At 35.7% G+C, this 22,785-nt stretch overlaps 2 protein-coding genes across 5 annotated transcripts in view; both read left to right on the plus strand.

Moving 5' to 3' along the window:
• Positions 1–43: 43 nt before the first annotated feature.
• hmgn3 (high mobility group nucleosomal binding domain 3) lies at positions 44–6,709 on the plus strand. 2 transcript variants are annotated; one of them, XM_058762730.1, is made up of 6 exons: positions 44–194; positions 2,078–2,128; positions 2,336–2,365; positions 2,716–2,766; positions 3,041–3,148; positions 4,520–5,632. In XM_058762730.1, exons 1-6 carry the CDS (start codon positions 180–182, stop codon positions 4,631–4,633), a joined length of 369 nt encoding a protein of 122 aa, XP_058618713.1. In that variant the 5' UTR covers positions 44–179; the 3' UTR covers positions 4,634–5,632. The 2 variants fall into 2 exon arrangements, with proteins under 2 accessions (XP_058618713.1, XP_058618712.1); XM_058762729.1 differs by lacking the exon at positions 4,520–5,632 and adding an exon at positions 5,971–6,709 and having other exon boundaries at positions 45–194.
• A 3,499-nt stretch (positions 6,710–10,208) lies between these two features.
• Positions 10,209–22,785, plus strand: part of phip (pleckstrin homology domain interacting protein) — a 52,646-nt gene continuing 40,069 nt past the window's right edge. Inside the window, exons 1-7 of one of the 3 annotated variants that reach the window (XM_058762702.1) lie at positions 10,209–10,901; positions 11,014–11,072; positions 11,157–11,186; positions 11,338–11,397; positions 13,806–13,956; positions 14,538–14,636; positions 14,904–15,064. In XM_058762702.1, coding sequence (XP_058618685.1) covers positions 10,862–10,901; positions 11,014–11,072; positions 11,157–11,186; positions 11,338–11,397; positions 13,806–13,956; positions 14,538–14,636; positions 14,904–15,064 — 600 coding nt within the window. In that variant the 5' untranslated portion in view covers positions 10,209–10,861. The remainder of the gene's footprint in view (positions 10,902–11,013; positions 11,073–11,156; positions 11,187–11,337; positions 11,398–13,805; positions 13,957–14,537; positions 14,637–14,903; positions 15,065–22,785) is intronic. The other 2 variants (XM_058762703.1, XM_058762701.1) reach the window with 2 other exon arrangements.

Below are 22,785 nucleotides of genomic sequence, written 5' to 3' on the forward strand. Positions count from 1 at the left end.
TGACCAATGGACAAAGACGAGGGTAGAGTCTGAGGTCTGCATAATATTAACATGTTATTACCAGAGGTGTTTTAGATATTGATCCTGTATTCGGTGGTAGTTAAACTCACTCCCCCACCTCACAGGTCCATACCTGTTTTTCTAATTTAATAGGACAAGTGACAGGAAATTTTGTAAAAATGCCCAAGAGGAAGGTAAGCCAGTTTATACTTTAAAATCCTCACATATCCTTGATTTCCCCTGATTTTTTAAGAAATAGCGGCTCGCGTTTCAACGACGAGAACGTACGCAGCGTCGAGCAGGTAAGACGAGGATCAAGTTTTTGAAAGCGTTCTATCCTAATCCGCGGTGTGGATTATGGAATCCTGCAAAAGCAATGGAACGTTCGGTCATCTTTGCATTCGATCATCGTCACACTTGCTGATTTCCTCCATGATAGTTGGCGGTTTAATAACCCGATGCCTCTTTCGCAGTGAAGTCGCCACTTTGTGCGCACTTGTGCTGAATGTCACTTTGCGGTGATGCTTCAGTCGCTCTCGGTTGGAATCAAAACCGAGCGCTCTGCTCTCCCCGAATGCGTCCGATACTCGCTCACCTCCATTTTAAGATGTTCGTTTTTTATTAGCTCATTTTCGTCGATCGATAGAGGTCCTCATTATTTTTGTATAGCCATGTTTGAACCGACAGGCTCTTCCTCCACCCCCATTGCGGAGCGGCAGACCCGTATGTAACCGAGCGCTCTTTCAGTCACACTCAACTCTTTCTCGCCTATAAAGGCGATTGTGACGGTTAGACAAAACAAAACACGGTTGAACTGTGGACTTCGAGGGGAAAAAAGACTAACAAATAACAATACTAATATAACAGTATGTTTCATTATTAAAAATGCTCAAATGATGCTTTATTGATATTGATCCACCACAGTCCACCGAGCTTCACCATCCAACAGCAGCGGAAGGCGTCGAATAATGCCTAGCATTGTGGAGGGGAGGGGAGGGGGGGGGGGGGTTCCCAGAAATTAAAAATCTATTGAGATTGCACTCTTGTTTTATCAGGCAGATATGTTCATGATAGAGGCACTGAAGCGTGATTTTTCACTTGGGGGAGTGTCTCTTCAATTAGTGAGGCTAAACAAATAATGGACACTTTACAAGAATGGGCGCCAAAATAAAGTTTTCCACCAAAATAAATAAATACAATATATATATATATATATATATAATAAAAATATTTAAAATGAAAAAAAAAAATGTAAGTGTGTTTTAAGTTTTTAAATTTACCATCCAGACAAAGTTCAACAACAGAAGGTCAAATTATATGAGTGGTTTTATTTTCTATTCAGCACGTGTGTGTGTGTGTGTGTATATATATATATATAGTCAAAAATTTATTAAAACAATAATAAAAAATTCTAAATGAGAAAATGAAATGATATTATTTAAACGTTTTTCTGCCATGGTGTAAATATTACCTTTTGGGTGTCAAATTTTTTTTTTTTTGTAATGTATGTAGCAATATTGCAGCTAAAATGTGGAACACAAATACCTCTGAGGTGAAGCTACTTTATTAAATAATGGTTCATAACATATCTATAGTTCGAACATCAAGAAAATATGAGATTCTAATTCTCTCATGTAGACATACCTTGAGTATATTATGAAATGTATTAAATACAGATCTACATTGGCAACCAGTTTAAGAGTGTAGATGTGGCATATTAATTTGTGCCCAGAGCATTAGTTAACAAAACGGCAAACTAGCAGAGCCAAATTACCAAACACCATAGGCCTATGTAACATCTGTGACCACAGCGGTGTATCTGATTATACGAGTGAAGTCTGACAGACAAAAGCTACTGAACATTGTGTATGAACTGAGATGAATTATCATTGTCTTTGCAAGTGTCGATTTATCAGTTAAAAGATAACCTGTTAGCATTTAAAGTGTGATAAGTACTTTGTCTCAGAAGTCTTTTCAGAATCTTATTTAATCTGTACCCGTCACATGAAATAAAAATGTATTTGTGTGAAGAAATGTCTGTATGTACAAATTTTGCATGTTTGTTTTGTCTGTACAGTCACCCGAGGGAGCAGAGGCCAAAGACGCCACCAAAGTTACAAAGCATGAGGTAAACTACCATTCACATTTATTTCTTTTTCAAATGTAGAACTGTTAACAGTGCAGTTTAACCATTGTAAATATCAGTTTATGTACATATTTGTTTGACTGGCATTGCTGATACCAATACAATCAATTAAAAATGTCATTATTGTGGTTTAGCTATTGCAAATTTGATCAAATTTCTGCACGCTTTCAATGTTTCTTCTTCTCTTAGCCCACTCGGAGGTCAGAGCGTCTTTCCTCAGTAAGTGTCTTTTCTTTCTTTCCACATACCCAGATGTCATTTGCATATCCCCTAGAAGGGTTAAAAAAGCAGTGGAAACCAGTTCTAGGAACGAGTTTGTCATAAACATGAGCAATATAATGCTATCACATGCCCTCTAGGTATCCTCAACTACAAACACATTCATATTGTTTATGTATTATTCAACGATACAGTTTAGATGTGTTTGCTTTAATTGAATTTGTACCTTACTACTTTATTATCGTGTTATACATAAATTTACCACTTATTGTGGCCTTTGTGATATCGGTTATGAAATCCTCATACTGTTTTTAACTTCTTTCTTCCTGTTGTCTTCTTTCAACCCGTAGAAACCAGCTCCTCCTAAAGCTGAACCAAAAGCCAAAAAGCCAGCAGCCAAGGTAATAGCTCTCTTTACTTATTTTCTGTCTCTATCTTTGTGACATTTTAGCATGTTTTTGCATGTGCTTTGCATTGTGGGCAAGTTCTTTCCTGAATATATGAAAGCATGTTGATGAAGTTTGTGTGTTGTGTGGACAATATTAACTTTTTAGTAGCGTTTCCACAGTAGAGAGAACTGGCGTGATCTGGGGCTGGCCAGTGTATTTTGGAGCAATTAAACTGGTTTGGGACAGAATTATTTAACTCTTTGTCCCATTTGTGTTTTCTGCACAGAAGCCATCCAATGACAAAGCGGTAAAGGAGAAGAAGGGCGGAGCCAAAGGAAAGAAAGAGGAGAAAGAATCTGCGCCCACTGCAAATGGAGAGACCAAGCCAGAGGAGGTGCGTTAACTCTTTTTGGTTGCCAATACCATTGTGTAGCATTTGCAGTAAGACCAAGGGAATATCTATGTGGCCTTAATAGAGAAAGTGTGAAATTACTCATGAAGAGCACAAATTAAGTATGACCATAATGATGTTTTACTCCTAAGCCTTTGCATGTACTTTACCGTTCAGAAGTTTGGGGGTGGTAAGATATTTTGATGTTTTCGAAAATGTTCTCCAAGGCTGCATTTATTTGATCAAAAATACAGTAAAAACATAAATATTGTGATATGTTACAACTTAAAATAAATGTTTTAATTTTAATATATTTGAATAAATATTCCTGTGATAGCAGAGCTACATTTTCAGCAGCCATTTCTCCAGTCTTTAGTGTCACATGATCCTTCAGAAATCATTCTAATATGCTCATTTGAAAATCATTAATATTTTTTTTCAGGATTGTTTGATTAATAGAAGATTTAAAAGACCAGCATTTATTTGAAATAGAAATATTTTGCAACATTTTAAATGTCTTTACTGCTATTTTTGATGAATTTATGCATCCTTACTGAATAAAAGTATTAATTTTGTTTAAAAAAAAAAAAGTAAATCTTATTGACCCCAAACTTTTGAAAAGAATTGTAGCCTATATCTACTTTTAGTTCAGCACTGGTCTTTTAATATTGCAGATCGCATATCAAGTTGCTGTGTAGCTACATTTTACATGAATTTTGTCTCCCCTTCCCCAAAATGCTCTTGAGATTACTTGAATCGTTCCTCCAGGACATGAAAATTATTTTCATAGAACATTTGTTGTGTGAACGAGAATGAAAGAGCAGACATGTGAGGTGGGAAAGAATGACCTAGTTACAGGCATGTTGTGGTGAAGTGTATTCTGGAAGGTTTATACTAAAATGACTGTGTGAATTGGTGGTATTCATGTAAAGTTCAGATGGGCTGATAGTGCTAATGGCAAGTTTGATTTTGAGGGTATAATATTGTTTTAAAAATAATGCAACTTATAGGATAATATTCCTTATTTTGTATTAAATGTGTTGTTGCATCAAATTAACTACTGTAAACCAACTAGTACTCTTGTAATCTTAATCATGAATCTTTGACCTTTAGTCAAATTTGTTGAATAGTCACGAACAGTGTATTTCCATCCTAATATAATTTGTCCTTTTTTCCTCCTTGCTTTTCAAATTTTTGTGTGACAAAATGAATAAGGAAACTTTACACATCAAGATTTTTCAGTGCTCTGTACTAACATGAATTACATTATTTTGACCAATGTCTAAACATCTTTTCATATATCCCTTTTCATGGCTTCTGAAACACCTGCATGTGCCTGAACCCCCACTCACACACACATGCACACATGCACAGATCTGTGTGTCACGCTCATCTGTCAGTGTGTCGTCTTGGAGAAGTTCCGCCCCCTCCTTCCTGTCCATCAGAGGGCAGAGTGAGAGTGTTAGAGTAAAGGGTATGAGAGTTTAAAGAGTGCAGTGTGTGCTTGTGTGCTCGTCGCCATCAGATCTAGATATATTCAACCATCTCTTTATCTGAGACTATCAAAAAAATAAATAAAACAGAATTACATCGTGAATGATTGGTAACCAAGGTTACCATAATGTTCAGTGCATTAGTTTTGATATTATGGATCACAACTTAAGGATTTTGAAGTGTGATATTGCAGAGTATACCCAATTGCAAAAATAATCACTGTTTTCAAACAGGTTTCCCGAAGAAAAAAAGAAATTGGTCAGATAAACACATTAGTTAGTCTGTCCACATAAGGTTAGGATAGAGGAAAGTATTTAGTTAAAAATACACACTTTACCTTGAATTTAATTAATTAAAATTTAAGTTGATTTTCCTTATAATTACGTGAAATGCACTCTTCTATCTGTTTTGTCCTGTTGTTTATTATGAAGGAGGTTGTTGAATTTAAAGGAATAGTTCACCCAAAAATGAAAAATATATCCAAGATGTAGATGAGTTTGTTTCTTCCTCAGAACAGATTTGGAGAAATTTAGCATCACATCACTTGCTCAACAATGGATCCTCTGCAGTGAATGGGTGCAGTCAGAATGAGAGAAAAACATAACAACAATCCACAAGTAATCCAAACGAATCCAGTCTGTCAATTAACATCTTGTGAAGCGTAAAGCTGCATGTTTGCAAAAAACAAATCCATCATTTAGACGTTTTTAACATCAAACCATTACAAGTCCTCTTTGATTAATACTACTTTCTCCAGTGAAAAAGTAATCTTGTCTGAATCGAGAGCGAAATATGCTGAGATCACGCACAACGTACAAGTGAAAACAGTTAAGGATAAAACACCTTAATACTACTACAAACAAGCAGCTTTGCACTTAACAGGATGTTAATCAATGGACTAGAACTTTGCAGATTATTTGTGGATTATTGTGATGTTTTTATCAGCTGTTTGGACTCTCATTCTGACGGCACCCATTCACTTCAGAGGATCCACTGGAGAACGAGTGATGTGCTAAATTTCTCCAAATCTGTTCTGAAGAAGAAACAAACGTATCTAGATCTTGGATGGCCTGAGGGTAAGTACATTTTCAGCTGTTTTCATTTTTGAGTGAAGTATTCCGTTAAAAAATGATTTTATCATTTCCAATATGAGGTAAGTTGTGGTCATCATTTGGATGTGGGTTTACTCATACTAACTGAGTGGCTTTGGTTCTGTCTGTCTGACAAGATCAGATAATCTAACAGTTTTGGAAAAGCTAAAATCCTATCAAAAGTTCTCTGCATTAGGAAATCATATTCTTTTCTTCTGTTCTTTTTTTCCTTCTGTATAGGAAACTGAGCCCAAGACTGAGGCTGAGGCGAAAGAGTGATTGAAGTTGTTTTCTGGAATAACAAAGAACATTTTTTATTCCTATTGAGTATTTTGTAAAATGCAAACTTTTTTTAGACTTACCGTACTAGATTTCCTTAGCTAAAAGTCAACTCACACTCCCAGCTGAAGCACCGTACCTGTCTCCTTCTCTTTCATCTGACAGAAAGATAGATTCATTTCAAGGAAAAGCAACAGTTATTCTTGAAAATTTCTCCAGCAGCTTGCCTGCCAAATGCAGCCACTTGGAACATGTCACATCCTACATGTTAAAAGCAACCAGTTCATCTTTTGCCACCAGAGCGCATATCCTTAGCTCCATATATATGGTTACTAAGGTGCAAGTCTTTGGTGTGTATTGTCTTTGAGTCTTGCCATTTAATTGGTTAAATATCATAAAAAAGAGCGAGAGATACAGAAAGAGGGAGCAAATGGGAATGAGAGATTTAAGTAGTAACCCTTTGCTTTTTAATCTCCTTTGTAGCATTTTGAGATTCAAGTGTGTTCTTTTTAAATTGCTGAATTAAACATGACCCCTTAACAGTGGCAGAAATCCATAGCAATAAACAAGTGGTGCTTTGTGCTAGAAGGTTAGGAAAACTCTTCAAGAACTGAATCTCAGAAAGATGTACAAGTCCACAGAACTGGTTTGAGATACTCTCTGTAAAATGTTTTCAAATAAAAGATGAATAAACGGTCAATTGACTCTTGTGTGCTTCTTACTAGTTGTTGCTTTAATGCTCCACAAGTACTAGGCTGCCTTTATTCTCTCAGAAACAAAAATTCAAAGCAGCTTTAGTGTCGGACTAAGATTTTTGACTAATTTTAGAAAAATTTGTAATTAGAAAAATTTAATTAAATATAATTATTTTTGGGGGATCTAATGAATAAAATAAATATGTAATTAAATACAATATTGGAACAACAATGGAAAATGATCAAATTAGTACCAATCTTTAATGTCATGTCTTTTATGAATTGATTTATTTATACATTTGTAATTAGAATTGAGTGAAACTTATTATCATTTAATAATGCTATTAAAGGCCTAGCTCACTCTCAATTGGCTTTTCTTTCATAAACACAACTATATCACTTTTTTCAGTAACAATTGATGCCACTATGAAACTGCAAATTATGAAATTCACATATAAAATTGGTTATTTTTCCGCTGTGGTACATATTTTCTCAATTTACTGTAAAACTATGTTAGATAAACATCTGTGAATAAAAACAGGTATTTAACTTCTCAATGATGCATCAAAAATCCAGGTGTAAAAGAAACGTAGAGCACTTTCAGCATGTGTCTTCCCCAGGGAAAATTTTGAAAGAATATCAAATGTCACATGATTTAAAACAGCATATTACTGGTTACTATAAAGACTGCTATTAATTCCAAAAATGCAATTCATAGGGAGAAAGTGAAAGAAAAACAAAACAAAACACTATAACATAGTTAACTTTGTGGAAAACTCTTGAGGGTCCAGGGAGTTTAGTCTAAAGCTACAAAAGCCTTTCAGTGTAGTTCTTTATACACAGACACATGTGACCCTAAACACACACGCACACACTCACTAAATACAACTGCTGATGTCAGAAAGTGAAAGGTCAGCAATGCCATGGGGAGGCAGGAACAGAGAAGAGGAAATGAATGGACTGACAACACTCGTTGGTCTGGACTCCTGTCTTTCTGCAGGCCCAGCCAATAGATCAAAAGCCCCATATAGTAACAAATCTGTTTAATGATCACACTAGCAACATATTTCTGAATTACAGAAATGAAAGTGCTTCTTTCTTTTTAAAGTGATCTGGTTGTTTTAGAGGATCTACACACTGTGCATTTTATAGTGTTACTGTTACTTGTTTGTGATAAGGATGCCTTTACAAAGTAGACCCACTGAATTTCATGAACAGACATTTAAAATAATTATGTAACACTAAATATTAGTGCAAATGTGGTCTAAATAAAATAGGACAGGAAACTTTATTCGCATTATTCTTATCATCCACATCGCTCAAGTTTAAATTAACATACCATAAAAACTCTCATATCTGTAAGACCAAAAAATAATGCATCAACAAAATAGAGATATATGTATTATACACTGAAGTATAGAATTAAACCCAGATTATGTACTGATTGATTCCGAATACAGAATTGATGTGGTTGATGCATACATAATTGTATCCCTCACTTTAAATATTTTTATAAGGCCAATTTTTACTGATTATTATTAAAGGTTACTCTTTGTGAAATGTTTTCATTAATAATTATTATTTTAGGAAATTATAACAATCTGGAATGCTTTATTGAATCTACTGAGATCCAAGGAGGCAAAAACCTCCAACTTGATTTATTTACCCTTGTAACCTTTGACCCATGTTTGGCCCCTGAACTCATCAACTGAAATGATAGTCCTGACCTCCAGTGGTAAGAAAAAATACTGCACACCACTGATCACAAAACAACACAACATTCTTCCATTTTAGAATCTTTAATCCAGTATATTTTAAGAAAGTGTTTATGATTTGTATTTTTAGTATTCTGAATCAAAATGAGTCACACTTTGAGTGTTTTTTTTTTAAATGTATTGTCTGAACCTACTTGTGAAGTTAAATGCCTACTCAGCCACTTCACCAGATCACCACCGTTTCTCAAAAGTGTGATAAGTTGCATCAGTTTTTCTTAAGTAGCCTCGAAGCCAAAGCTTCTATATTCATGTAATTCTTAAGTATCTGACTGCTTTTCTCCTCCACACTTATACTCCTAGTGTCAGTAGTTTAGCAAGTGTTACATCACCAAATGCAGTTAAAACTAACTGTTGAACTCAGGATTTTCCTAGCAAGGGCAGATAGCAATTTGTCTTAGCTTTATAAACAAAAAGTCACAGATAGATTGTATCAAAGTCGTCTTTTTAGCTCAGAGGAAAAAAAAGGAAAGGCAAACCTCAAACACTTCCTTTGTCTAATGCCTCACTTTGATGCCTTACCCCTTAAAAGAGTGCAGTAAATCTATCTGAATTTGTGATTAGAATGGTAATGTCAATGTGTATAAATACAATGCTAACTAAGCATTCAATTATTTAATTATTTATTTATTTTGCAGTTTTAGAATTTTCATTTATTTATTTTTCAAATAGGGACACACTGAGCATATCCTCAATATCCTTAATGAAAGGTTTTGTCAGATTTAACTCCCTTTTGGGGATGATATTGTAAGTACATACACACATTCAAAAATTCAAGAACACTATTGTATATTGTATATATAAATGTATATCATATGCACATAAAAATACATTCAAAATATATAAAATGACATGAAAAAAATCTGTTAAAATAGTCTATAAAGCTATGTTATTATTTTCTTAAATGGTTGCTGGGTTATTAAGCCTCAGTTTGAACTCTAATTTGCATCACTTGCAAAATACGGTCAAAGCAAAAAAGTAGGTTTAGCCTTTTGAACTTCACAAGCATTGGCTGTAAAACAGCTGGTGGTGTTTATTTAACATGGATAACTAATTAGGGAACTTAGTATTTAGACTGGTTAGATGAACTCCACCACTGCTGTACTCAGCCCTATCCTTACAGAATGTTAAAACTCAATAGGCCTTTTCAATGTCGTATGACTTAGGCAACTCATAAATAAGTTTATCTAAATTAAGTCCATAGGACATATAAAGCAGAACGTCAGCTGGCTCGTTTAAAGCAGACATCCTCACTGCTTGCTTAAGCCTTTGACTGCTTAGATAAGAAGAAAAAAAGTATAATACTTGTGTGTAATGAATATAGTGTTGTGGACAGAGGTATTATTAAAATACTTTGTCAAATTTACATAACTGTGTATTTCACAACCTTTAACTAGACATGGACACAGAGTCTGTATGTTGTTTCTTTAAAATAGATAGACCTTGTGACATAAATATATAAATAAGATCACCAATGTACTATTTTGTCTGGTGTTGTCATTAGTCACTGGATTCCTGTAACTTACAAGGTTTAATTCATTACATTCTCCCTGTTTAGAACCCTTCCCCCATTTTACTGCCCGCTCGCTTTTGGGAAAGAAATGGAGGACTTCCCAATCCAAATCACAACCGAGAGAGGGGGTGGGTTCCTTGGAATAAGTCTGGTTTAAGGTTAAAACAAATGGACTTTTATACACTTTACAACCACACGAATACGGGGGTAGTATTCAGGTGTTTGATAGTGAGCTTCAATGTGCTGTTGTGAGAGAAACATGGTGTGAGATCCGAGCTTCGCTGCCTGCAGTGTCGACAGACCGAGGAACAAAAGGCGCCATTAAAGCTCAGGGTCTGGGACTTAGCAAACAAATAACCGTAGCCCGAATGAACAGTTAAATTATTGCATAAAATGAGCCACCATTGCCTTCTTTTTCCCCTTCAGCGTTAGCATCGCAGCCTCCCTGACAGCACAGTCCTGCGCGTAAGTACTAGACTCTACTCATGTATTCCTGCGCAAAGGGGTTGTGCTTTTTGGAGGGAGGAGGGGGGTTGGGAGCGTAAACGGAAACCCAAAATATTCACGAACACCTTAAGGTGCATTAAACTGCACGTTTTAGAAACATCGTTTCTTGTCCACCCCAAACGCCCTGGCGCTCGGGGTGTTTGTCCGCATCGACGCGTGGCATGTTGTGCCCGAGAGGGGACTATTTTGCGAGAGCGCAGAAGCCTCGCGCGACGTGCCGGATCTGCTTTCTGTGTGTGTTGGGTGAATGGAGGCGCAGCTCTTCCTGGTGAACAAACACTGACAACTATAGGGCAGCCTAGCGATACCCGCTTCCCAGAACGGCCACACACACCTTCTCCTTCACCCCCAAAACAACCCTAAACATGGCTGCTGAGCGTAAACACATCGCGCAGTTGAAATCCGGTGAGTAAAAGGGATTGAGAAAGGTGACGCTGGAATATTTTTTATATACATCTGCCTTTCCCACCACGTCCTTCTTGAAAGCTAATGTAGCTCATTCTCCCCCATCTCGCAGAACTGTACTTCCTAATAGCCCGGTTTTTAGAAGCTGGACCTTGTCAGGACGCGGCAGAGGTGGGTAATTTTGTAATTTAGGACTGTAAACGACATTTCTGGAAAAGATCGAAGCGTAATTTGCTGTTTTTGTGCTTTTTTCAGACCTTGATACGGGAGGTTCAGGAGAAGGAGGTAAGCAGCGCGAGCCCTACTCGCGTCGCATCTCACTGCGCTGCACTTTAGGCTGTTAATTTCACGCAGATTTCACATTTATGCTTTAAAAACACAAAATAGACCACCTAGAATTTACCTAGACCTATTTAACACCGTTTTTCCATTACAGCTGTTACCCAAAAGGATTGACTGGACTGGCAAAGAACACCCAGGGAGTTACGAAAATTTGGTAAGGGATCCCTATAACCGAGAGAAAACTTTTTAGAGAGCAAAATAAGAAATTGAATTTCCCGCAATTTTTAAATCAGGAAAAAAACTTAACCCGAACACACGGGCAAAAACCAACCTCAGGGTTAGAAAGGACCGTCAACGGGTGAACACAGAGCCTGGCCTGACCTCAGGGATGTGAGTTTGGTCACAGTGCTGTCCACAAGGTGTAAATAGATGTTAAAATTGATGTAGAAATAAAGAGACGTCATGAATGTGGTGCTATAAGGGGAAGGGAGCGGAGGGAGGAGGGACCAGTGCGCCAGAGACTGAAAGCGGGGCGGGATGGAGGCGCTCTGCTCCATGTAATACAACCATAGTCAAGGTAAAATACTCCTTTTACCTTAGTTTATTTCACTTAAACTAAGCTTTTGGAGCAGGAAGCAACAAAGCCGGAGTCGTAGAGGATCTTAGCAGAGTACTGGGGATTTTTTTTTTAAGTGGCCCTGAGTTTGTTCCTTCGGAGGAAATTATTTTTTAACAGACAGCACTGAGAGACTTGAGGCCGATAATACAAATGAGAGGTACATCGAAATGAGTACGTATTGATTAATTTATTAATTACGATATTTAGAAAGGTAAGTAAGTGATTAGTCGGATTATTTGCGTTTTCAGTAGCTCGGTATTTCATCCAGAAATATCACTCGAGAAGATAGTTTGATTTCGCTTTCGAAGTGAGGGATACAAAAATATCATGATTTTAAAACTTAGTGTGTTTTGATCCAGCCCCTGTTATGGCCAACCCCCTATATATATCAGTTGCGTAACTAATAGACTCAACTGTCTGTTAATCAGACAGGCTGTTACTGCTGTATCGCCGTCGTCTCTTCTACACGGTGAAATTCACACACATTGTAGCGATAATCTGTTATTTTGTATTCGCGATTGTCTCGCGGTTGATCTCGCGCGCCGCTACGCCACTAGATCCCAGTCAGTGTATTATAGTGAGTAAATGCATGTGTGTGTGTGTGTGTGTGTGTTTTGTGTGTGTGTGTGTGCGAATGTGACCGTTCGTGGATGATTTCACTGCCGTGTGTGGAGATGTTAAAGCCCGTGTCTGCAGATTGTGGGTAGGAATAACGCGCACGAGACTTTACCGCCTGATGTTGGCGCTGTCAATTACATTTTTTTTTTTTTGTCACGTCTCTAGTCCCTCGATCAATATGTTAATGAGCTATGCAATCTGCATTAATTATCATTATTCATAAGATTAATTAAGTAATGATGGTAATAACAATATTGCATTAAAATTGTAATGAAAAATTAATTATATTTTAATATATTTTTAAAAGAATATATATATATATATGCATTTTTAATAAAAAAAATTTTTTTGTTCCACATTTTTTTTTTGTAATTACTGTTTCGTCCGCAGAATAATTAATATGTAATACATTAACAGCAAAACAGTATACTAATTAGGAACGATGATTCATTAACAAAACTGTAGATATATTTAGATTTTAATTTATAATTAGTGTTTTAATTCGCATACCCTGATTCACTCAATGTTAAACATCGCTTTATTCATACAGTCATTAGCTAAGCGCTTTGTGTGTGTGTGTGTGTGGATAGATATGGAATGTGTGTGAGCGCGCGTGTGTGGACCAATAGGATGACGCTAAATGCAATTAAAGCCACATTAATTACTGGTCTGCCTTTGGAACCTGGATCTGCTGAACAGGCTTGATAAAAGATGCCCGGACTGACGCGTTTTGCAGGGGGGCATTTTCACTGTAGATTAGATTCATCTCTAGGGAAAATATGGAAAGATAAAAAGCGCTTTGCAATACGGCAGAAGCACTGTATTGTTTTAAAATGAAGTGCCAAATATAATCCTCTATAAGATTGTAATTATGCTATTATGTGAAGGTTTTTTTTTTTTTTTTTTTATGTGTGCACTGTCAATGTCTGGTAAATGCCTTTTTAAGTATATACCTTTATTTTGTTATCTAATTATTTTTTAAGTACACGTTCATTAAAGATCATTTCATGGTGATACTGGTTATTTTTAACGAAAGCATTCACATGACATGCTTTGATTAAATTTGAATGTAGTAGTAGTAGTAGTAGAAAATTTAATCATCGAATTATATAACTGTAATTATAGCCTATTTAAAAAGGTATTTATGTAGATTAGCGTTAAGATTGTAAATTAACTGCAAGGTTGCAAAATGTTTGCATTATACTTGCACAAAAACATGTCCTTGCATTTTTGTTTCCTTTTTTAATATCTAAATTCTATGCATGCATTATTACAACACAATAATTGAGCATATTGAACATTATATTACAAATATATTTATAGACATATTTAAATACAAAAGTAGATCCGTTTGCCTTAATGCACATTTGTGATTGTGTGTATAGGTCAAATTGTACAGGCACATTTCTCCAGATCACCTGTTGCAGGTGTGTGAGCGAGTGAGTCCTCTTTTAGAGAGAGAAGTGCCAGCCAGTGTACCTGGAGTTAACTCACTGTTGGGAGCTGGACGCCAGTCAGTGCTACGTACAAACAAGAGTGAGTATTTCTATTTGCAGATTAAATGTATTCATCAACCATTTATTAATTAAGCAAGTTAACCAGTTTACAGCCAACTTAAGCAAAAAATATTTTTTGAATGTCTTTTTTACAGTATTAACACCATAACTGCTGTAAAGCAATGTAATAATGAATTGATCAAATGTGTATTCTGTGCCACTGTTTTTCCTATGTAAAAAGCTGAAGACAGGGAAAAATCTTAACATTAGGCAAATTCATTAAAGGGTTTAACTTAATCTTTTAATGTTTACAAAATCGCATCTCACGACTGAGTCAGATATATAAGCAAGTATGTAAAAGAAAGAGGAATGATAATTGATCAGTAGTGGTGGAATTAATAATAATGCTGCCTTCAAATTAAAACAGATTCCATAGCAATTAAAACTTCAGCATGTCTATAACATTATCAAGAATACTGCCACTGGCCTTCATAGGAATAAAACAAAAGCATATAATTACATATTGCTATGCAGTGGATGTGTGTGTCAATACCAGTGCCTAAGGGATTCAGTCAGTTCTACAGTGTATATTTAGTGACAATCCCACGTGTTTGTTGCAAGGTTGTAAGCACGTGGTATGGAAGGGGTCCGCCCTCGCAGCCCTGCATTGTGGCAGGCCGCCCGAGCCGCCAGTCATCTATGGAAGCCCGCCCAATATTGGTAAGTTACCTCTTATTGGTTGTTTTGTTGATGTATTCCAGTGGAAGAAACAACATTCATACACACACACCCTCATACCTTTTAAAAAAACATTGATTTGATTATTGAAATAGAATTTAAATTTTCAAATAAAGAAAGTAGAACATTTTGAAATTTTTTAGATCATACATTTAAAAAAAAAAGTTATTTGTTGTAAATGAAATGGTTATATTAAGAGTTTACTTAGGAAGCTGAAGATTCAAATGTATTTGCTCTTGTGTGCTATAGTGGAAACAATATACAGTCGGAGGCTGAATGGCTCATATCGGTTGGGTCAGTTGGTTCCTACAGCTGTTTACCAACATATGAAGATGCACAAGAGAATTCTGGGACACCTGTCATCTGTGTACTGCGTCACCTTCGACCGCACCGGTCGCCGCATCTTCACAGTAAGACATCTGGTTTTATGACAGACTAGACAACTCTCTGACTCTGGAAAAAAAAATTGAAATGAGCTTTCCTTTTTTTATTCTGAAATTGAGGATACGGAGAAAATGTAAAGTATTATGTATGATCTGAATTGCACAGTTATTTAAAACATAGTATGTTTCTGAAATGTTATAATTAGTAGTTGAATTGTGAGCCTTCCCTTTGTTTCTGTTTTGAGTACAGTATTCTGGAGTGTAGTATTACATCAGGTTATGGAATTTTAATTTGTCCGTCATGTTCTTGTGCTGTCAAGTGTGCTTTTGTGTGTGTGTATGTGCTTGCATGTGTGTCTGGAAACATATTTGAATGGTTTGACCACAGGGAGAAGATATTTTGTAAATATTCATTTATTGGTGAGTTTTATTGTGAGAGTTAATTGGATGGTTCGAAGAGTTTGCTTCAATATCAGCTTTTCAAAAGAAATTTCAAAAAACGTTGAAAATGATTTATTTAAGTGATAAAAACATTCAGAGAATGATTGCAAGCTTTTGAGTTTGTTTGAAAACACTTTGGAATAGGAAGTGTTGTTCTTATTTTTAACAGCATCTCAAGGACATTCCAAAAAAATAAGGGAAATTGATGATTTTGATTTCCAGGCCTAGATTTGATTTAATTAATATGAATTTTTCTAGCTATGCGAAGCTAATTTTTTTTATTTATTAGCTATTAGCTAAGGATAATTGTTGTAAGGATACATATTTGATATATAATCTCTCTAAAATCATATATATTTTAAATACTTATCTAGTGATCACAAAAGACTAGGACAGAAATAGAAATGTATTGGTCAGAATTAGTGGAAACCTTGTTTACAGTGTATGGTGTGCAACTCCATATAACCCACATTATAAATGTGCATTTACACTCCATTTACCATGACCTATAATGTTTTTGCTTTTTTAGCGATATTTAAAATCTAATATCCAGTATATTTAAAATTTAAATAAATTCTGGAATATCTGTGTGTTCATAAATTTAGTGTACTGATCAAGCAGTCTGAAGAAACAAAAACTGATGTGCAATGTAGTAGATTTAAATAGCTTTGTGTTGAAGCCAGTGTGGCTTTAATTAGTCTGTATGCCTCATTAAACTGTATACATACAACTCTATGCCTATCCATTATGGAATTTAAAGGGATGTCACTAAAGTTTTTAGGGTGCTGTTAGTGTGTCATAATAATAAAACGCTTAAGGTCAAAAGCTTTAACACTGAAAATCCCCCAATGAACATAATGGTCTCAAATGACCCATTGAATGGAGGATCTGTTCGCTGTTTGGTCCAGATGTCTGAGTGGGTTTGGGTTTTTAAGGTTTCTTAAAGCAGCTGTGCTTTTATGAGTTGATAAGGGACTTGCCCGTAAGAGAGTTATATGTTCACACTGTATGTAGGTCCTGTGGTTCAAAAATGCTGTTCTATAGTTTATTATGGAGTACCATTAACAGAGCCATTGCCTTAACTTGTGTTTTATTTACATGGCATAATGATTTGGATAAAAGCATAAATAAATATTTGTAAATGCAGATTGCTCTTATCATATTGTGAAGTGTTGCAGTATCGGTTTTGATGCGTCTGAGTCACCCATCATGTAAATAATGTGTTTTACATGCGTTTTGATTTAAAAGTTTGGGACCACTAGTCAAAAGGATAATATTTTACATTTTCTAGTATATTATCAGCACAACAGTATGAGTCTCTTAGTATTTGGTTGTCCTCTTTACTTCAGTGACAGCAGCACTTGAGCTGCAAACTCCACAAGTTTGTGTAAAACCTGATGATCATGTTCTCTTGCATGATTTGAGGATGATCCTAAGAGCATATTTTGCTTCAATGGAAACAAGAACATCTGAAAATCTGTCTGTACACATGATCCAGTGTCAGAAATGTATGTGTTTGATTAGTGACCCAGGAATAAATATTTAATGTCCATTTTACATCAGAATTTTTACTTTGTTTTACATTTTTGGTAACACTTTAGTATAGGGACCAGTTCTCACTATTAACTAGTTGCTTATTAGCATGAATATTATGAACATATTGGCTGTTTATTAGTACTTATAAAACACATATTCTGCATGACCATATTCTACATCCCTAATCCTACCCGATACTGAAACTTAACAACTACCTTACTATTAACTGACATTTTTCAAAATCTCGAAACTTATTTACAGGTTTAAATAAAAAATGCAGTCTTTGGACTTTTTAAAGACTTTGCACACTACATTCAAAAGTTGGGAGTCAGTAAGATTTTTTTTTAGTTAATACTTTTGTTCAGTAGGGATGCATTAAACTGATCAAAAGTGACAGTAAAGACATTGTTACAAAAATGTTCTTTTTTTAACTTTCTATTCGTCAAAGAATGCTAAAAATGTATAATGTTTCCACAAAATAGTGTTGTTATAAATATTGTACTGTTATAAATTCTAAGCCTTTTTTCAGCATTGATAATAATAAGAAATGTGTCTTGAGCACCAAATCAGCATATTCGATGGATTTCTGAATTCTAAAAATTAAGCTTTGCCATCACTGGAATACATTACACTTCAAAATGTAATATTACAAATAGAAAAGTTATTGTAATACATTATTTCTGTTTTAACTGTATTACTGACCAAATAAATGCAGACTTGGTGAGCATAAGAGATTCTTTCAAAAATATACAAAAAAATCTTACTGACCCCTAACATTTGAACAGTTAGTGTGTGTCCTTAATAAATCGGCCTCTATGGCCCTTTGTTGGAATTTCAATGAGTAGTTCTTTTCTTTCGTCTGATGTTGTGCTACACTGGAAACTCTGTCTTAATTTCCTAGTGACTAAAAGGGTATTTTTAGACAGTGAGCCTCCCGATCTCACAGGGACAGATAATGTTTTGACTCTGGGATAAGTGTAGAGGTCAAAGGTCCTTCACATGTTCCGTCTGGGTAAGCATACTGTTGCTTGGTGACATCATCACGTCCTCAAACTTCTTAAAGATTTTGTGAGTGTGTGTGTGTGTGTGTGTGTGTGTGTGTGTGTGGGTAAGTGCACATGTTTTGATTCAGGCATTTCTCGGACATTATCTCACTCTCAGCCGTTGGCGTGAGCTGTAGTTAACGTTTGTCAGAGTGTGTGTTTTGCTGATGTGTGTTTTTGAGTGTGCACTCTTGGGTTCCATTTTACTCTGCAAGTTTTTAATGCTCCAAAAATGGCTGAACAGCAAGGATTACTCCCCCTCTTTCTGCCTCTCCCTCCCTTTTCCCTCTATCTCTCTCTCCTACTCCTGTTTTCTTTGTCTTTTCCTCTTTCGATCGGGGTCTCTCTGTGTTTTCTGCTTCTCTTTTTTCTTTCTATAGGTCTTTTTCTCCCAGCGTAGGGGGGCGTGTCTGTGCGCGCATGCATGTTGAAAAAAAGTGTTTCTTTTATGGAATTGGCTGTGAGCCACGAATAAAATCATCTCTTTCATATTCCTGAGCCATTAGCCAGTGTGTCATTGGCATTCTGTCTGTGTTTAACAGATCTTCGGGAATGTTCGTCTCTGTGTGTGCCTTGGGATCATTTTTCTTTGCTCAATTCGATATGCATGTGTGGCCTGCTAAAATCAATGTTATTATCACAGATAATTCCAGTGTTTCTGGAAACAACAGTGATATTTTCATGTTGTTAAAATCACGATTACAAAATGAGGAGGAAAATGGCAAGCTGTTTATCTTAGGGGAAAACCGTCTTTCAATCAAGCTGTGAATGAAAGATGGGGTTCAAGTTGTTGTAGGTAGTGCTTGCTTTTTTACGGTCTCTGCCTGTTGTCATGGAAATGCAATGCCACAGTGCTGCATTTTCAGGTTAAAAGCATTTTTGATTCATGTTACAGTAAATTCACATTGGACTCGCTAAATGTAGTATTGGTAATAAATAGTAACATTTGTGTTGGAAGACGGTTGTAATGTTTTTGCAGGAAACATAGGGATGATATACACTCAAAAGTTTGGAGTCAGAAAGACTTTTTTTAAAGGCTTTTGTAAGAAGTCTCTTAAATTAATCAAGACCATATTTATTTTTTATCAAGAATTAAAAAAAAATGAAATGAAATATGTGCGATATGAAATACTGAAATATGTGTGATATTTGATATAAATATTAATAGAATGTAATATTAATAAAATGTAAACTGAATTTTCAGCAGTCATTTCTCCAATCTTTAGTTTCACACAATCCTTCAGAAATCATTCCAATATGCTGATTTGGTGAAATCAAGAGACATTTAATCTTTTTATTATTATTATCAATCAATCTTTTTTAAGGATTCTTTAATGAATAGGAATTTTGAAAAGCAGCATTTATTTGAAAAAAAGTGTAACATTGTAAATGTTTTTACAGTCATTTGAGCAATTTAATGTAGCCTTGCTGGAAAATGTTCAATTTATATATATATATATATAAAAAAAGATTGTACTGACCCCAAACTTTTGAACAATACTGTAACACTTGTCCCACTACATATTTTACAATTAATGAATATTCAGGTTGATACATAAAATCATTCCTTTTAAAACAATAATCAATATACAGTCATGGCCAAAAACATCGGCACCCTTGGTAAATATGATCAAAAAAGGCTGTGAAAATTAATCCTTTTGATCTTTTATTTAAACAATTTACAAAAATCTAACCTTTCATTGGATAATAATAATTTAAAATGGGGGGAAATATCATTATGAAATAAATGTTTTTATCAAATACACGTTGGACACAATTATTGGCACCCCTAGAAATTCTCATGAGTAAAATATCTCTGAAGTATATTCCCATTCGTATTCACAATTTGGAGCACTCCAGGGTGATTATGAACATGAAATTATCCAGCCATGGCTTCCTGTTTCACAAAAATATAAATAGGAGGGAAAACAAAGCCCAAATTCCCTTAATCTATCCATCACAATGAGAAAATATGGAAGCAGAATAATGACAATAGTTTTTGAAACATAAAGCATGCTGAATTCCACAAATCAAAAAAAAGATGCATTGCAATTAACAGTGCTTGCATTTTTAGGTCCCGAAATTTAACATAGTTGTTTATTTAAGCTGTGAATATTTCAATTCAAAATATTTCACACACATTTTCATAATTAAAAATTCAATAATTCATATTCATCTTCCAGAATTCACTTCCAAAATATTAAATCTGTTTAAAGGGGTGGTTTACTGCGATTTCACTTTTTAAATTTTAAATAGTGTGTAATTTTGCTGTTGGTGCATGAACAGTATCTGCAAAGTTGCTGCGCTGAAAGTTCAACGTAAGCGGAGATATCATCTTTTAAAAATCAGGAAGTTTAATGCCTACAAAAACGACTCATATGGGACTACAACGAGATACTTCCCGGGTTACATACGTAAAAAACCCATAAATTTGCATCAATCCCTCCCTCCGGAACATGCAAAAGAGGGGGCAAGGCCATGTTCTGCGGCTTTGTCGAAGAGGAAGAGTTATAGTGGAGAGCTGTAGCCATGCCGTCGAAACGGTGTTATTTTCACCCAGCTGTCAGGTCTTCTGTGTTCGGGCTTCCTACGGATGCTGTAGTTCGTCAACAATGGTTAAAATTTATGTTTGATTATGTTCCTGACAATTACAATCCTAATTTAGCTCTCTGTGCTGCGCATTTTACGGAAGACATCTTCCAGAATCAAGAGAGTTCAGAGTTCAATGCCGGATTCACACAGAAACTATTACTAAAACATGGAGCAGTTCCAACTTTAAAACCAGAGGCAGCAGTTGTTGGGCCACAACCTGTAAGTAAGATTTAATAATTTAAAATGTATTTGCATGTATAATTTCAGACGTAATGTTTTAGTTTTATCAAGGACGTAAACAAATGCCAACGCTGGCTTTAGTAGCCAGTGAGTTAAATGCTATTTCGTGTGTCTATGACAAACGCGTGCAAACATTTTGGACCCAAATTTGTAATTATGTACTAATTTTGTAAATGTATTTTCCATGTATACTTTATGACGTAATTTTTCGATTTGATCAAGAACGTAAACACAAGCCAACGCTGTTTGGTTATAGTGGCCAGTTAGTTCAATGCTATTTTGTGTGTATAGGACAAACGTGTACAAACTTCAAAAAATTGTATGTAATCACAACAGCAAACTTCCATTCAGAAACGTTTTGTAAGAGCCGTGCTTGCGGAAGTTCTGCTTGACTCTCTTCATTACTGCTTTCTGGGTCTGATTCTGGCTCAAACTGATACGGCAATATTGACACCATTATTTACATTTGACTGGAGCACATGCAACTGTCGCCCGTAAAGGTAATGGGTGTGAAGTTTCCGGACAATGTGCAGTACGCAGTTTAGCCAATCACAACACACCGGCCCAACTAACCAATCTGAGCCCATTGCCTGTTTCTGAGGGAGTGGTTTCAGAGAATCAGGAAGTCAACCGGTCGTTCAAATGACAGAGGAGAAAGCGGCTTACAATAAAGGTGAAATATATGAAAAATAAGGCGTTTTATAACAAACGAAACACGAAGACATGTTATATTGCACCCCATAAACGCAATCAAGCAAAGAAAAAAAGCAGTAAACCACCCCTTTAAAAATTTGATGTATAATATTCGACAGGCAAATTTCGGTCATTTTATTTCACTTTCCAAATTCGCAGCCACAAATTCAGTGGTTAAAATTCAGCAGAAAATTCAGCGTTGCACATTGCAGGAATAGCAGTAGAGCACCGATGCATGATCTCCAGCTGATGTCAGCCGCTCATCAGCAGGTGGCACAGGCGGCTGTTGATGAAGGCCATATGTGGATCAAGTCATTCATTTACAAAAACTGATTTGCAGAAATGGAGCAAGCGCTAAGCGCTTTTGATTATCGGGGCCAGTATAAACGTGGAAATGCTGATTGTGTGTGTTTAATTCAACATCTTCGCTGTTTCCCATAGCCTACATATAAGCAGCTTTCTCTACCACAAAGGAGATTATAATGCTCTTTTACCCAACGCTGAAGTACAGAACTAACATTACATTTGAGGAAGACATATATTGCTTTTGGTTGCTTATTTTCTGTAACTTGGTATCATGGCTTGTGTGACGCTGTGCTGTAATACTGGGGTTCCCCTCACACTCCGGGGTTCCCCTCACACTCCAGGATTCCCCAACCACGCGTAACGCGCCTCAGTGAAATAATACACACTGTAAAAAATGGAACGGGCTATTTACTTAAAAATAAATTATGGTAACAATATTGCACTTAATATTTTTGAGTAGTTTTTAAGGCTTGATTTTTTTAAAATAGAATCTACCTGAATAAATAATGTAAAATCTCCTAAATTAATTAATCTATGACACAATGAATTTAATATAATTTGTGAAAGGTGCTCATTTATTTTAAGTTGATTCTCAAAAGTCTGTTATTTTGAGTGAGGCCTGTTTGTATTTGACTTTGAGTTATTTTGTACATTTAAAAGACTGTATACAGCTAAACAGCTCAAGTAGGAAAATTCTTGAGAAATACTGGAAAGTACTGGACTAGCACAAGCAAAGCTACTGCTCATTGAACAAGGCTTAATGCCTTAGAGGAGTAGTATCCATAACCATAAGCTCTATTTTTCTGCACAATGGTAACGATTGCACTGCACAATGGACACTTCAATGTAACAGAAACTCTTTGAAATGTCAAACATAACTGAACATTAAACATTAAT

This window comes from Onychostoma macrolepis, chromosome 23 (genome assembly GCF_012432095.1).
Source record: "Onychostoma macrolepis isolate SWU-2019 chromosome 23, ASM1243209v1, whole genome shotgun sequence".
Lineage (NCBI taxonomy): Eukaryota > Metazoa > Chordata > Actinopteri > Cypriniformes > Cyprinidae > Onychostoma > Onychostoma macrolepis.